General features: G+C 36.8%; 1 protein-coding gene across 8 annotated transcripts in view; it reads right to left on the reverse strand.

Moving 5' to 3' along the window:
- Nucleotides 1–14,411, reverse strand: part of BAZ1A (bromodomain adjacent to zinc finger domain 1A) — a 66,058-nt gene that overhangs the window by 18,477 nt on the left and 33,170 nt on the right. For 5 of the 8 annotated variants that reach the window (XM_086893243.1, XM_086893244.1, XM_086893241.1 and 2 more), the window contains 10 exons: nucleotides 12,658–12,824; nucleotides 11,776–11,871; nucleotides 9,244–9,382; nucleotides 8,649–8,795; nucleotides 6,183–6,278; nucleotides 5,830–6,054; nucleotides 5,007–5,172; nucleotides 4,620–4,733; nucleotides 3,856–3,980; nucleotides 1,657–2,265 (listed from right to left, as the gene is read on the reverse strand). In XM_086893243.1, the coding sequence (XP_086749369.1) occupies nucleotides 1,657–2,265; nucleotides 3,856–3,980; nucleotides 4,620–4,733; nucleotides 5,007–5,172; nucleotides 5,830–6,054; nucleotides 6,183–6,278; nucleotides 8,649–8,795; nucleotides 9,244–9,382; nucleotides 11,776–11,871; nucleotides 12,658–12,824 (1,884 nt within the window). The remainder of the gene's footprint in view (nucleotides 1–1,656; nucleotides 2,266–3,855; nucleotides 3,981–4,619; nucleotides 4,734–5,006; nucleotides 5,173–5,829; nucleotides 6,055–6,182; nucleotides 6,279–8,648; nucleotides 8,796–9,243; nucleotides 9,383–11,775; nucleotides 11,872–12,657; nucleotides 12,825–14,411) is intronic. The other 3 variants (XM_086893249.1, XM_086893246.1, XM_086893248.1) reach the window with 1 other exon arrangement.

The following is a 14,411-nucleotide window of genomic DNA, read 5'->3' on the forward strand; positions in this document are numbered from 1 at the left end:
GAAAGTAACCATGCAAATACTATCAAAATGTAGACTAGCAAGTCTAATGCCTGGATGTGGGAAATGTCCTTTTTAAGTTTAAAAGCCAAGAATAAATGCAGTATTTTTCTTGAGCAGAACCAGAAAAGCAGCCACTGCTTTTCAAATAATTGACAAGGAAACACTAGCTGGAATAAAATCAAGTAATAGCACAAATCAATTTTATTTCCATGCTTTTTTGAGCAGGAACTGGAAAAGGCAGAAGCACAGCCTACAGTGCAGGAGAATCCCTCTTGTCCTGCAAGTCATTTGTGTGAAGGCAATAGGGCAGCATCTGGAGTCCACAGCAGAAAAGCAACCAACCAAGTGTGTCTACATGTGGCTATTTACCCCTGCTTATCACACAGTGGTGTGGCACCACTGGTATTGGACCACTGCATTTGAATTTTCTTGATCTCTATTAAAATGAAGCTCAAAGCTGCCTCTTTTTTTATTTTTTTTAATGAAAATCAGTGTTATTCTTCAGTTCTAACATTGAAAGAGAAGAAAAATCTATGACTGTGGACATCAAGTTGCTTCAGAGCAGAAAGCAACACGCAAAATACAGATAAAGGTGCAGCAATGAAGAAAATAAGGAACCATACAAACTCAAACATAACAGAAGATGATGGAGATTTTCTCACCAAAAAAAAATCCCAATATAGAAAAAAGGCCTCCAAATAAAGCTTAATTACTATGCCAAACCTCTGTCCTGTGCTAGTTTCCACCAAAATAAATGGTAGATCAGTTATTAATTTAGCAGTATCTGATATGCTCACTGAATGTCCTAGCATACACATGCTAGGAAAACAGAATTTGTGTCTGCTCTGGATAATTCTCCCTTGTCCCAACACAGATAACCCCAAAACCTCAAGGTAATGTGTTATACTTAAAAACAAAATGCAATTTCTTGAGTCTTACCCTAGGGAGCCTCACTTTGGTAACACTGTTTACCCACCAACAGGCTATAAGCAAGCCAGCGGTAAGCCTGTATGAGCAGAATTTTATCAGTGATTGGATACAATGCCTTGCCAATCAATGGCAAAATATTTGGCCAGCAGTAAAAGGAAAAACCCCTAAATCCGAGGTCTAGGATAGTTTTCAGTATACTCCTATGTTTAAAAACCCATAAAACATCTGCTATCCTGCTGTTCCCTTCTGTACTGACTGTCTGCCACAGGAAGTAAAGGGAAAAAAACCCAGAAAAGAGTAATATCCCAAAATGCCACTGCACTGATGTTAATCCATGTAACAACTAATACAGCTACACAGCTTTTTAGCACGTATTAATTTTATTCTCCAGTTAATCTTTTTCCAAAGCTAAAATTACTTCCTAAAGTTGTCTGTTTAAAAGCCAATCCTGGTTTAGTAAGCAAGAAGATCACGGAAAAATTATTGCCTTTTTTTTAGCATGAAACACTACAAAATACCACAAAGGTCTGTCAAGCAGGAAGGGAAAAAAAAAAAAAAAAAAAAGGAAGGGAAAAAACCAAACATGTTTTCCATCGAGTGAAAAAAATCTTAAGAATAATTCTTAGATCTTAGAAATTACAGTTAAATTGGAACTAGAGGTTTCTATAATATTATAAAGAAGCTTTATCTGTAGAAGCAAATTAAGACCAAGAACCTTTCATTTACCTGGAATATGGAATTTCTCCACAGGAAAACTGCTTAGTTGTTCATAAATTCTACTTTTCTCTTGTAAAAGAGTTTCTTTTAAGGCACTCTCCCTATGTCCTCGGGAATTGAGAGCCTCTAGGAGTTGGTCCAGTTGTTCCCGAGAACTGTAAAAGCACCAACGGTTTGGTTTGTATACTGGCCTTGGCACCTCTACAACAACACTGGTGTGGGAATCTTGGTCAATATTGGAGGTAGATTCAGAGGATTTCAAAGACTCTCCAGTTTTACTGAATACCTGAGGTTCATTTGTGCAAGACTGTCCACTATTCTGAAAGGAAGAGGTTCGAGGCAACAACATGTCTTCAGTGAGACCCGAATAGTCCTCCTCTACAAACAATCCAGGAACAGAAGGGAAAATCCAGTAGCGTCGGTAGAGACGGTCACGACCCAGTGGGGTGATATTTGTGCAGGCTGTTGCATTCTGAATCTTTTCTAACAGTTCCTTCTCCTTCTTTTGCTGTTCCTGTTTTAAAGCTTCTTCATCTTCAGCAGTAAGAGGTTCACTCTTTTCACAAGTGGTCTCTTCTTGTCTTGTAAATTCTTTATACCCATTTTGCCCTCTCCTTCCTAAAGTTAAAAGAAGTACGATAGCAATTAATTTACAATTTCTTTTAACCAAAAGCTCAAGTATAGGGCAGGTTTTAGTTCTGTCCCTTTCTGGTTATCCAAACTTACATTGTCAAAAGACCATCAACTCAGCCACAAGACAATGCTAGTTTTATTAAAGAAAAACTCAAGCAATTAACCCCCATTCCCTTGAAGAATGGGCAGCCATTTTAAATACACCTTCACTTCGCAGAAACTAGACTAAATCTCGTTTACTGGCAGACACTATCTTCTTCAATATCATACAAAAAGAACCAAAATTTTAAGGATGCAAAAATTTATTACAGAAACATCTTAAAAGGATAAAGTAAAATTCTAGAAATTTCACTACTGAATACAAATTATGAATCAGATTTTATTTATCATATTCAAAATTACCATTTTAAACCCCTAAAGGTCTGAAAGAAAGACCAGAATCCCTACACAGCAGCTTTTATGGTATAGTCAGATATCTTACTTGATCACTTTCATTTTTAAATGTATTTACTATCATTTTCCCCCCTCAGTTTGTACTAGCTGAAAACATTTCAGTTCACATCTTTAATTTACCAAAGTATTAAGTCCTGGTGGTCATCTAGAACAGTATGTCCCATAACTGATGCATGCAACCTGAAAGGTGCTGTCAGCACCCAAGTTCTATATGTTTCCAGTGTAACCTTCAGTTCCCTAGTTGTAGGAATGAAACAATCACACTTGTTTGTCATTCAGTCACAATGCCTCAAAACATGGGTATTTGAGAAACCTGAAAATCTGTTTATTATCTCATAGCTCTGCCATGACAAAGCTGTAACTAACATGTAAATCTGTATTACTGAATGACTCAGAATTTCCACCCCAGGTAGCGTTAGGAACTGTACAAGTTTGCCACTTAAGTCCACAATCATCCAGGACTCACTGGCACAGATACCAGCACAAAGCCTTCCCAGCAGAAAGACACAGATGAGCTAGCAGTGCAGCCATCAACAATTCATCCTCCTGTGGTGACATCTATGTTTAGTTAGGAACACCAGGCTGTACCATTTACTACACTACAGTTCCTACTAGCACACTGCTGAGGAAATTAAATCTAGGTATAAGTCTGGTTTATTCTTGCATAGGAGGCGTGCTGCTTGATTAACAAAGGCAAGCTACACCCAAATGCCTGATCTAACAGTTTCTTTTGAAATACCAGTTGGTTTTGCAGAAGAAATCTCAAACCCACACCTTCTCCTATTAGATGAAACTCCTGCAATTCTCTGTATGGGGGCAAGTACTTGTAAAGGGTTTTTAGGCAACACCGTAACACTTTTTAGACCAAAGAGGAATCCACACAGCACATACCGAAGACAAGAAGAAACAGAAGTGTCAAAGAACATACAGCTGACCATAAGAACTACACCAGGCTGGCTCAATGTACTTAACAGCCCATTATGATCATGTTCAAGCGTGGGGTTTTTTTTCCTTAAAAGAAAATTACAGCAAAGACTGATACTTTTACTATAAAACACAAGAGCATGAAAGGTGCATGCACGCAGGTGCACAGGTTCACAAACAAATTCATTATAGCATTACCTCTCCGTCGTTTTTTGTTTGGTCCCGGCTCTTCTTCATCCTCTGTGGCTGTGTCCACGTCTTGCTCTTTACGTTCCATCTCTTTGCTCTCCGTACTAGTATCGAGGTCTTCCCGTTCCTCCTCCCTGACACAGCAATATAGACAAAAGGTGACTAACTAACCAATCATGCAATGATATGAATGATAAAAAATACACAAGAAAATATGACATCTTTGACACTAAGAGTATTTTTATCTCCCAAGTACTTTACTAGTAAAATACCTATAATGCTCTTAAAAAATAAACTGTAAATTACAGACTATATTAAAGCCCAAAAGAAACACACTGAACTGTAAATGTGAAATTCTATATTAAAGACTAAAACCTGCACTTTGGCACCCACACTTTCATTTGAAGAGTATTATTATAATCAGATTGCTTTTGGAGACATCTTAGTCTAGTCCTATTGCTGTAAATTTTTTTCATGTCTAAGAAAAGTTTCCTTTCAAAATTTATATACCATTCTGTAAAATGCCTGTTACATATTTTTGCTTCATCTAGTAAATGTAATTAATAACCTGTAGAAACACAGGCAGTTTTCACAAGGTAACTTTTTTACCAATTCTACACCACTATGAAGAAATATAAAATCAACATTAAGGACAATATACTTAGAATATACCTTTGTATATGATCAAGTCAATGAAACTACACATGTGAGGTCTGGCCACAAAGCTGAAAAGTGCTATATGATATACATCACAGTAATATTATGTATCATACCCAACAGATATTTCTACAGCAGGAATTCTTTGCTCCTCCTCCTTCAGCTTTTCTTGTTTCTCTTTCATTTTTAACTCTTGTTCTTTTAACCTTTCTTCTCTTTTCTTACGTATCCTAATAGTAAGAAGGATATAGAAAAAAAGTTGCAATGAATCTACTGTCTGGTCTTGTCCACATCTTTTTTCTTTTATACTAAAACATCATCCAGAAATAGCATCAATATGGGAAAACACAACATTTTTCACAACAAAGTTTCCCTCCTGTCTACTGTCCCAGGAAACCAGCATAGAACAGAAACATTACTACTGTTTCTCATATGCCTTCTGCAATCAAGGGATTAATCTCATTTGTAGCACCAAAATTTAGTTTTCCATATCCTAGTTCTACCTTGCTGCTGCTGCCTCTCGTTCTTTGCGATGCTGCTCTGCCTTTAATTCTCGAAACTCCTGTTTTGCTTGTCGCAGCACATCAACAGAGTCCTCAATGAAATCTCGAGTGGAGACCAGAGTCAGAAGTTTCCCACAGAGAGCATGAAGGATCTTCATCTTTTCTCCTAATAAAATTTGAGCCAATGTTTATATTTCACTATGCAGTTTATAGTAAGACCCTTACAAACTCCAATTTGGAGTCTGTAGATTTGTTCTCACTTAAGAGCAAGTGAACAAACATTTGTAGTGCACTAGGTGCACTCATAGAAACATTTCCTCAAAGCATATCTGCTTTGCTTAGAGACACAAGCCTTTATTTTTCATTTATTAACTTTTACCACCAGAAGAAGTAGTAAAATGCAGCATTATCTTCAAAATAGAGATAAGGGAACAATAGATAGAAATTTTACTCTGTTTCCAAATAATGAACAAAAGACCCAAATACAAATAGGGGGGAAAAAAACAGGGGTTGACTCAAACAACCCACTGGCTTCTTCCAGAGAGATCCCCTTACGCAAGTAACACTAACATTTTTAAAATTAAATGAAAGAAAAGCTACTCAGAAGTAAAAAGACTGCCTAGCTCTGCCATCTCCGATGTGGTGGGCTGTGTTTGTGGAGACTGAAGCATAGGGGTGAGTTTTGGTCTACATATAACCCCCAGAGATCCTTTCCAAACTCAATTATTCTATGATACAGTAAATTTTGACCATTATTAGTCTGAAGCAGTTGCAAAATTGATCATTTATTCAGCAATCTCTAACATGTATTGCCCTTTATTACCTGGCAACAAATCATATACTGAGGTACTTGAAAGTTTCTTCAAGAGACCAGGATTACTTAATCTCAGCTCCATGCAAGCATCATCAGTAGTATCAAACCCTCCTCGTTTCTGGTAACGGTATTTTGCATTGGCTGATGTTATATCAGCACCTGATGCTAGAATGTGAAGTCTGAGAATCTCAGAAAGAGTGCAGCTATCAAGATCCAAGTTTTTCAAATTGCAGCCTACAGTTGAGAAGAATGAACAGTTATTTTATATAGACATTTAAATGTACATAAATATAAAAATAGTTCTTTAAAATACAGAGCAAAATAATAACAGTAACAAAACAAGAAGTGAAACCCACACATACCCTGATGTAACTGGGGCCAAGCAGCTGCCAAAGTTGCAACTGCAGACAGAGCAGATTTTGTGGGGTCTGCATCTTCATCCAAAGCCTCTGTTAAATCTTTAAGGAAATAAACACTTTATTCTAGCGCAAATTAAAACTTGTACTGTGGAGGGGAGGAGAGGAAGCTGTGTTTTTAGAGTTGCAGACAAAGCAAAAAGAGGGATGACATTTACAAATGAATCAATGTATTCAAAACTCAGTTCAACATCCAAAAAAATATTTACAGATCTTTAAAAGCAACTTTAAAAATCCAACTAAAAGCTAAGGACATGCACCGCATGCTATATATAGTGAGAACACCATACAAGCTGTTAAAGCAACTGCAACACACAAAACATGCACAATGGCAACAGAAAAGGCAGCAAGAACAAACCCAGAACACGCTTGAAAGCGCAGACGAGTAGCAATGCAAGAATGCCTGTATTTCCTTTCCTCTAATGAACTGTTTTTCTCATCATAATTTTGTTTTTAGCAAGCATAACTCAAACCAATCCTGTCTTTTGATACTGGCTATCACCATTCACTTTATACTTTCTATCTGTAACTCGGATACAGCCTGTTCTGCACAAACACAATTACTTATACATGACAAATAAATCATACTTCACCAAATCAAGCACCTGTACTTAATGATCATCATACATACTTGATCAAGCAAACTGACCAGGAAAGCAGGGAAGTGAAAGGGAGAAACAGCAAATTCCTGGTTCTTAAGCAAAGGTTTCCTCAGCACTTACAGGTATTTCTCCAGAGGGTTAACGGAGTATTTTCAGCACTGTATGCTGTTTCAACAGCTTCACTTTATTCAAATCCAAATAATTAAGCAGCTAAAGTCACCAAGTGAAAATAAAACCACAAACTATACATAAAATGCAAATCCACAATAGCCCTCCACAGTGATTAATGCTGTTTGAAGACTGTCACCCAGACACTGCAAAATTAATCTCTGCACCTCCCCTCTCAGTTTAACTATTGACCCCAAAACTGCACATCCGTGGTGTTGTTCCCTGTTGCAGAAATGCTGCCTGTACAGAATTTAACTGAGCAAACATGCTGACTACTGCTAGTTTGGTTAGCCAGAATTACATAGCCAAGACTATGTAACTCTTTTACGGGAAAGACGATGTCTAAACAAGAGTGACAAGAAATGAAAGTTCTGAGGCAAGTAAAACATAATAAATGAAGGGCCTTACCCACAGCTCTGCTAAACTAGGAACAAAATGGCAGACTTTTGCGATTGTCAGCCCCATGATGTCAAATTAAAATATGAAAGCTACATTATGTTTTTTCTGATCAGCCATATGAATAATTTAGAATCTAATCAACTATTCTACTGATTACCTGATAATGGAATTCTTGCTTGTATTGCCAAGGCAATATTCTCAGTAGTTAACAAATACAGTTCAATTGCTGAATTCAACAGTAATGAAAATACAGTCAAAATTTATTAACACTGTTTTAAATCTGTAACTTTATTCAATTAACAAGAGCAGCCTCTGTTATTGAAGACAGTGCCCATGCTTTATATAAAGATAATTTATAGACTGGACATAAATCTTAAGCATGAAAATAAACACTCTTCAAGGGAAAAATTAAAGGAACCTTCATGTAACTCACACATCTGGCTTGCAGGGGCACCACAGAGTTCACCTGACCTCAAACAGGGAGTGCTCTTATGTACATACCTCTAATGAAATAAAGGCTAGTTAGGATGGGTCAAAGGTTCTCTTTTAGTCAGCAAATTTGGCAGTCCATAAACACAGGACCACAAACTTGTAACAAAACCTGCACTTCCTTCTGATCAGTGGTTAGTATGCACTGAATGCCTCTGAAAATAGGAGCAACATCAGCTTTAGAGCAAAGACCAAAGTCAGAGTGACTGTGAGGGTCTTTACTGAAAGAATACACATGGTAGTATCCAGGAGCTGTGGATGCATAACTTCAAGTCTCAAAGGACAATGAATATTCAATTCTCCAATACAGTTGTGCTGGAGAGTTTTAGCTTCTAATCCAGTTAGGTACAGATTTTTTTGCAGATACGGCATCTTTGAGAAGACTTAGGAAAATGACTTGTTTCCTGACCCTCAGGAGAAACACGTAACAGTGCTGGAGGAAGAGGACGAAGGTAAAGATGCTTCCTGCACCTCTAAAACACAAGCAATGCTGTTAAAAGCTTATTATGCTTTTCTGGATACAATCATAATAACAATGAGCTTCCTTTTTTCTCTATTTCCTCTCCCCAGACCCTGCGGTCCATGCCCAGTTTAAGGCTTTAATTTCAGATAAAGGAGAAAAAAAAAAGCCCATTTACATACAATATCCATGCATAATAAGACAAGGTTAAACAAAGGAATGCCATAAATCATGCAGCTTAAAGTTAATACCAATGCAATTTCAGCTTTTCAGCAGTAAAATTAAAGATCTGACCTTTGGTCTCAGCATCAGCTATTTGATCTTTGGCCACTTCCTCCTCCTCTTCGGCCATTGCCTGAAAGATGGCAGTCAGGAAGAAAAACAGCAATTCACATAGTGGGCCTTCAGTGTCATTTCCTACAAGAGCTTCCTCTAAAACCTCTGTGAATAAAGTTTAAGAAGCGTCACTTTTGCCGCATAGTTGGAAAAAAATATATGTACTGAAGAATGAAAACATTTTTTTTCCTTCAGGTATGATAATTAAATTACATTTCCATAATTTACTGCACATATTCCTAGAGTGATGGTGTCATAAATAGCGCTGACTAAACATTGTTTCTTAATATATAATTGCAAGAAAAAAGTAAAAAGTAGATATTTTAATAAGCAGAGTAACAACTTGTACACCAAAATTACTTTTGATTTTACAAGTCCCTTGGATCTGACCATGAACTGAAAACTGGATTGATATGCATGCGCTAACACTGACAGATGAAAGCCACACAAAAAATTCTTTGGTAGTGGTAATTGTGTACACTGAAGATGTTTGGTTGTTTGGTAGAAGGGAAACCACCAAAGTGGGCACCTTGCCACATAAACCACAACTTGCCTAAAGTCACTCCTTCAGGAAATTCATCTTGAAGATCAAAAAGTTCCCCAAAAGCATGTAAAAACTCCAAAACCATCAGAGCATCACCGAAGATTTCAGGAGGAAGTCTTGTCTTCACTGGCATTGGAATGGGAAGTTCCTGCAAACCAAATGGGACCACTTAATACAGTATTTGGTTTGTGCAAAGTACACAAGTGATGAAAACCAAAGAGTCTATTATTCTAAGTAATGTATTTCTTGAGTTTCTCTACTCTATACTAAAAAGAGTCCCACAGGACACATGATCAGTTATCATGGTAACATTGGTGATAGTACTAACTTTGGAAACCAAAGAGCATGAGACTTGAATGCAAAGTTTTTGAGAAAGAAGTTTACTCATGTCTATGAAGTTAATCTCACTACAAGTTAAGAACATTGGCTGTCAAGATTTTTCTTTTACACCTGTATTATTTCACAAGAGTTTTGAATTTCAGTTTCCTGAACTATCTGGACAAGCGAAAATAATACTCTTAAAAGTCACTTATGACTGCTTGCAAAGACGAGCAAACCAAACCCCTAACACGTTCACATAAAACAAGCCCTTCTAATACTAGGATATGCAACATCATGTCTAACTACTGTGTGTTCTGGTAGTGGTTTTTTTGCATTTGTAAAGCACTTATAGTAGCTTAAGACATAAAGGGAGCTGATGTAACCACATAACAAGATCACTTAACAGAGATCATCTCCAAATCACAGATGACAATGTCTAACACCTTTTGATTTTGAAATTACTATCTTCATGTAATTCTTCAAGATTTGTCTTCGCTTACTATTTCTTAGCACACATACTTGAACAATTTCAAGAATGATGTCACTTTTCCGTAAATGTGGTAGTTCACAAGTATTAAAAAGAAGAAAGCCAAACACTATGCTTCAGAAGAATACAGCAAGGTATTTCATAAATTTCCTGAGAAGGGAATCTTTTCAAAAGAAGTTCCCATCTAAACTCATCTTTATTTATAGTCTTGTCAAATCACAAAATAATGTATTATTTTGAGCTGGAAGGGAACCACAGAGACCTTCAATTCCAACTCCTGGCCCTGCACAGGACCATTCATGTAAAGAATCACACCTTGTGCCTAAGAGCATTGTCCAAATGTGTCTTGAACTCTGTCAGGCTTGGTGCTGTGACCACCTCCCCTGGGAGCCTGTTCCAGTACCCAACCACACTCTGGATGAAGAAGCTTTTTCTAACATCCAACGTAACCTTCCCCTGACACAACCTCAGCCATTCCCTTGGGTCCTGTCCCTGTCATCACAGAGCAGAGATCAGGGCCTGCCTCTCCTCTTCCCCTCAAAAGGAACCTGGAAATGCAGTGAGGTCTCACCTCAGTCTCCAGGCTGAACAGACCAAGGGAGCTCAGCCACTCTTCATACAGCTTCCCTTCCAGCCCCTTCACCATCCTTTCTTCCCTCCTATGGACACTCTCTAATAGGTTAATGTCTTTCTTATATTGCAGTGCCCAAAAAGTCACACAGTACTCTAGGTAAGGCTGCACCACCAGAGTAGTGGGCAGAGTAGAGCAGCAGTCTCACTGTAGTGATGACGCCGCTTTTCCATCCCTCCTTTTTTCCTTCCAGTAGGAATACAGCAGCACCGTTTCCACAGCTTGCTCTCATTTCAGCAATGGCCTTTTCCCTTCCATCAGCTTTTTTTCCCTTTCTACATAGCTAAGAATTTTCACTCCCATCTTCAATGGCCATACAGCTCCCCTTGCAAAAGTGTTTAGCTCTCATATTCCTCCCAATCAATGCTTCCACTTGAATTTATTTAACACTCTCCTTTATTTCCACTTGCCTTCCTTGCACTTGTTACATTTCCGTTTATCTCAAACTTTTACCCTTGTGTTTCTGACAATTTTCCCCCTTTGGCTATCCCTTGCCAGAATCAATCCCAATAACATGTAACACCAGAAAATCTTCTGTTATGCACACCCACACCATACTCTTGTGTGAAACCTAAGTTCTTTGAGAAGCAAATTCTTGTTTACTTTTTACAGGTTTCCAGTACCGTCATGAAAGATGCTCATTAAACATGATATATATATAGTATATATAGTATATTGATACAGTTTAAATCAAAAGAATGCCACAGGATATAACAAGCCAATGTCTTTTCTAACTTTGCAGGCAAAAATTTAGTTTTTTCAATTACTCAAATCTCACATTTGTTCTAAGCCAGCTCATTTTGTATATTTAACAGAAAAATCAGATATACTCATTACCCTCCACTCAGTAATGCCAGCACTTTGAACATACTCCATGTAGACTGAGCACAGCCTCTAATGCTTTTCTGGAGGTTGCAGAGAGAAAATGCAGAGGCAGATGATCCCATTAACACTGCCACTGGGAAATATGTATTACACACTGCAGGTGACTCACAGCATCTAGCATTCCAATCAGATCTAGATTTGCCTCTGCATTAGGGAATCTAATCCATCTGGGGACCCTGCAAACTACAGTCTTCAGCTATTCCAAATTCAATCATACCTTAAGGTCATCACACTCCATATCTTCTCTAGGCTTACTCCACTGTTTCAGGTATTCCACATATTTTCTTTTTTCTTCACGCAGCTTCTCTCTTTCCTGAAAAAAAAAAAAAAAAAAAGTCAAAATTGTATATAAATATTGTTACATGGCCTCACTGCAATTTCTAAAACTGCACCACTTACTATTCAATCACACTGAAAAGTAAAAAATCACGTTTAGTTAGAATGCAGTAATCTATTTATTAATATTTTGTATATAATGATACTGGCAAAAATATTTAAATGAGGTGATATTTTGTTGGATTAGTTGCTACTTTTGTCGGGAGGTGTTTTGGGTTTCTTTTTGATGGAAGTGGCTGAAGTATCAAAAACTAGACAGCATTTATGAAAGTTGCCCCAAAAAAAACCATCAAAAAAAGATAGTGAATGTGGCTGTAGTAAAATATAATGGAATATATAATTTCTTCATATTCAAGTTGACCAAAAGTTATTTAGAAATTTATATCCGAAGAGAATCCACAAAGAAACCCACAACCATTAGATATGCTGTCAATCTGATGCTGAACACATTCTTCAAAGATAAGACAACCATTAAATTAAATAGTTTTATGCGTTATTGGCAAAAAAAACCTGAGCCCACCACATTTCTTCAGAAGCAAGTTCAAATTCAAAATGAACTTTTTGGTAAGCTAGAATTACAGAGAATGTTAATCAGAAATACAGCCCATCATCAAATCTTGTAACTGCCTATTCTTCTAAAGTGCATTTTTAGGAACTGAAAATGATAAATGGAAAATAACTTGAAACAACGACTAAGAAACAAAGAAACTAGAAAGACATCATACTGTTCCTATATGAAACACATATACTTCAAGAGAATTACTTTTTCCTTTTCCATTTTGAGTCTCTCTTTCTCTTCCTTCTTTTTCATCCTTTCTTCTTCCACAATTTTCTTTAATTCTTCTCTCTTCTTTTCCTTATCTTCCTTCTCCTTTTTCCTAGCTTCTATAGCATTTGCCTTCTCTTGTTTTAATTTAGCTTTTTCAAAAGCTATAAAGGAAAAAAACGAGTTATTTTTTCTTTTGTAAAATGTTTAACTGATAAATAGACTGATCTTTTTATAATTACTATATGAAAAAGATATTGTTATGAAGACTGAATTGTTTCCCACCAACCAGAAATTCAAACACTTGGAAGTTCTTTACAGAATCAGAGTTTCAAGCCTATGTGTTAGACATGTTTTACGAGGTTGTCAACAGGTAATAAACCTAAATATATCTGGTTTTATGAGTATACAGAAGGTGATTTCTTGTTTATTGGTTTCTATCAATTGACACATAAAGATGAGAACTGATTCCAACATATAATTACAGCAACATATTTAGTAATGACTGGTTAATAGAAGCATGTCACAACCAGGTGTGGCACACAACCATAAAATAGCTGTGACAGTAACAACCTTTAAATAAGTGATCTTTAAATATTTAGTTATTACTAAATTACTTAAGTCAATACTTTTAAAACCTATGCAGTATGTTTTGTTCTAATTTTACTTCAGTTACACAGTTTAAGCTGAACTTTAAATGACATTAAATGCTACTGCTTGAAGAGATGCAGATTTCTTTGCAGTCATGTGTAGAAGAACAACAGGATATAAATTTCCACTTTCTTTGGACAGACAGTGCCTATCAGCCCATACACAGACTAATAAATAATAAATAAATAAATAAATAAATAAAACGGGGTCTTACTGTTTTAATTGAATAAACAGGAAAGCTAGGATCATAAGCAAATGAAAAGAGGAAAGACCCTTACTCTTACCAAACAGATAGTACTAGCAAGAAAGATTTTTGTTGTATTTTCCTATCAAATTCTGAAAAAAGGCTAGATTCCTTCCACAGATAGCTACTGCACATACCAGCAATGTCTCTACCTGGCAAACAAATGCACCAGTGAAGCTCATCCCCTGGGTCTTCAACATACTGAGAAGGTTAATTTTTCAAGGTACTTGGTATTTTGCTACCTTTTCACATTGTGAAATGTGGCTTAACTAGCCTTCTAGAAGCTACAGTTTCTGTCCAAACAGGAGAGGAAGCAGCTTTGATGCTGATCAGCTGTTACCTTGGTCTACGCTGTCATTCCCAATACATGATCAAACAGATGCTTGTTGTGCAAGAATGTGGACACACAAATTTAATGGAACACATGAAATTCTAGTGTCCCCATCTCCCATAAAGGAAAGGCCCAAAGGAGCATCAGACAACTTTCCTGTTATATAAGTAGATATTGGACTAGGTAATCTCTAAATGTCCCTGCCATCTTAAAAAATTCTATATTCAAGGAAATGGGAGGCTGGAAACAGAAGTTCACTAAAATACTTCCACAGATGAAAACCTTTCCTTAGGAAAGACACGAGTCCTTATAATCCAGAAAAGTATGTCCTTGTCTGACCTTTGTCCTCAAGAATACATACCAGTTTATCTAATTAAACCCAAACAAAAGGCATAAGGGTCTCCTTACTTCATTTGAAATAAAATTTAAATTGATCAGAACAGGTCAAAACTAAGCCAAAATAATTAAATCAGCCCAAACTAAAAATCTCTGAAATTATTTGTGCTCTTTTAAACCAAAATAATT

The sequence above is a fragment of the Cyanistes caeruleus genome, chromosome 6 (genome assembly GCF_971803275.1).
Source record: "Cyanistes caeruleus chromosome 6, bCyaCae1.hap1.1, whole genome shotgun sequence".
Taxonomy (NCBI): domain Eukaryota; kingdom Metazoa; phylum Chordata; class Aves; order Passeriformes; family Paridae; genus Cyanistes; species Cyanistes caeruleus.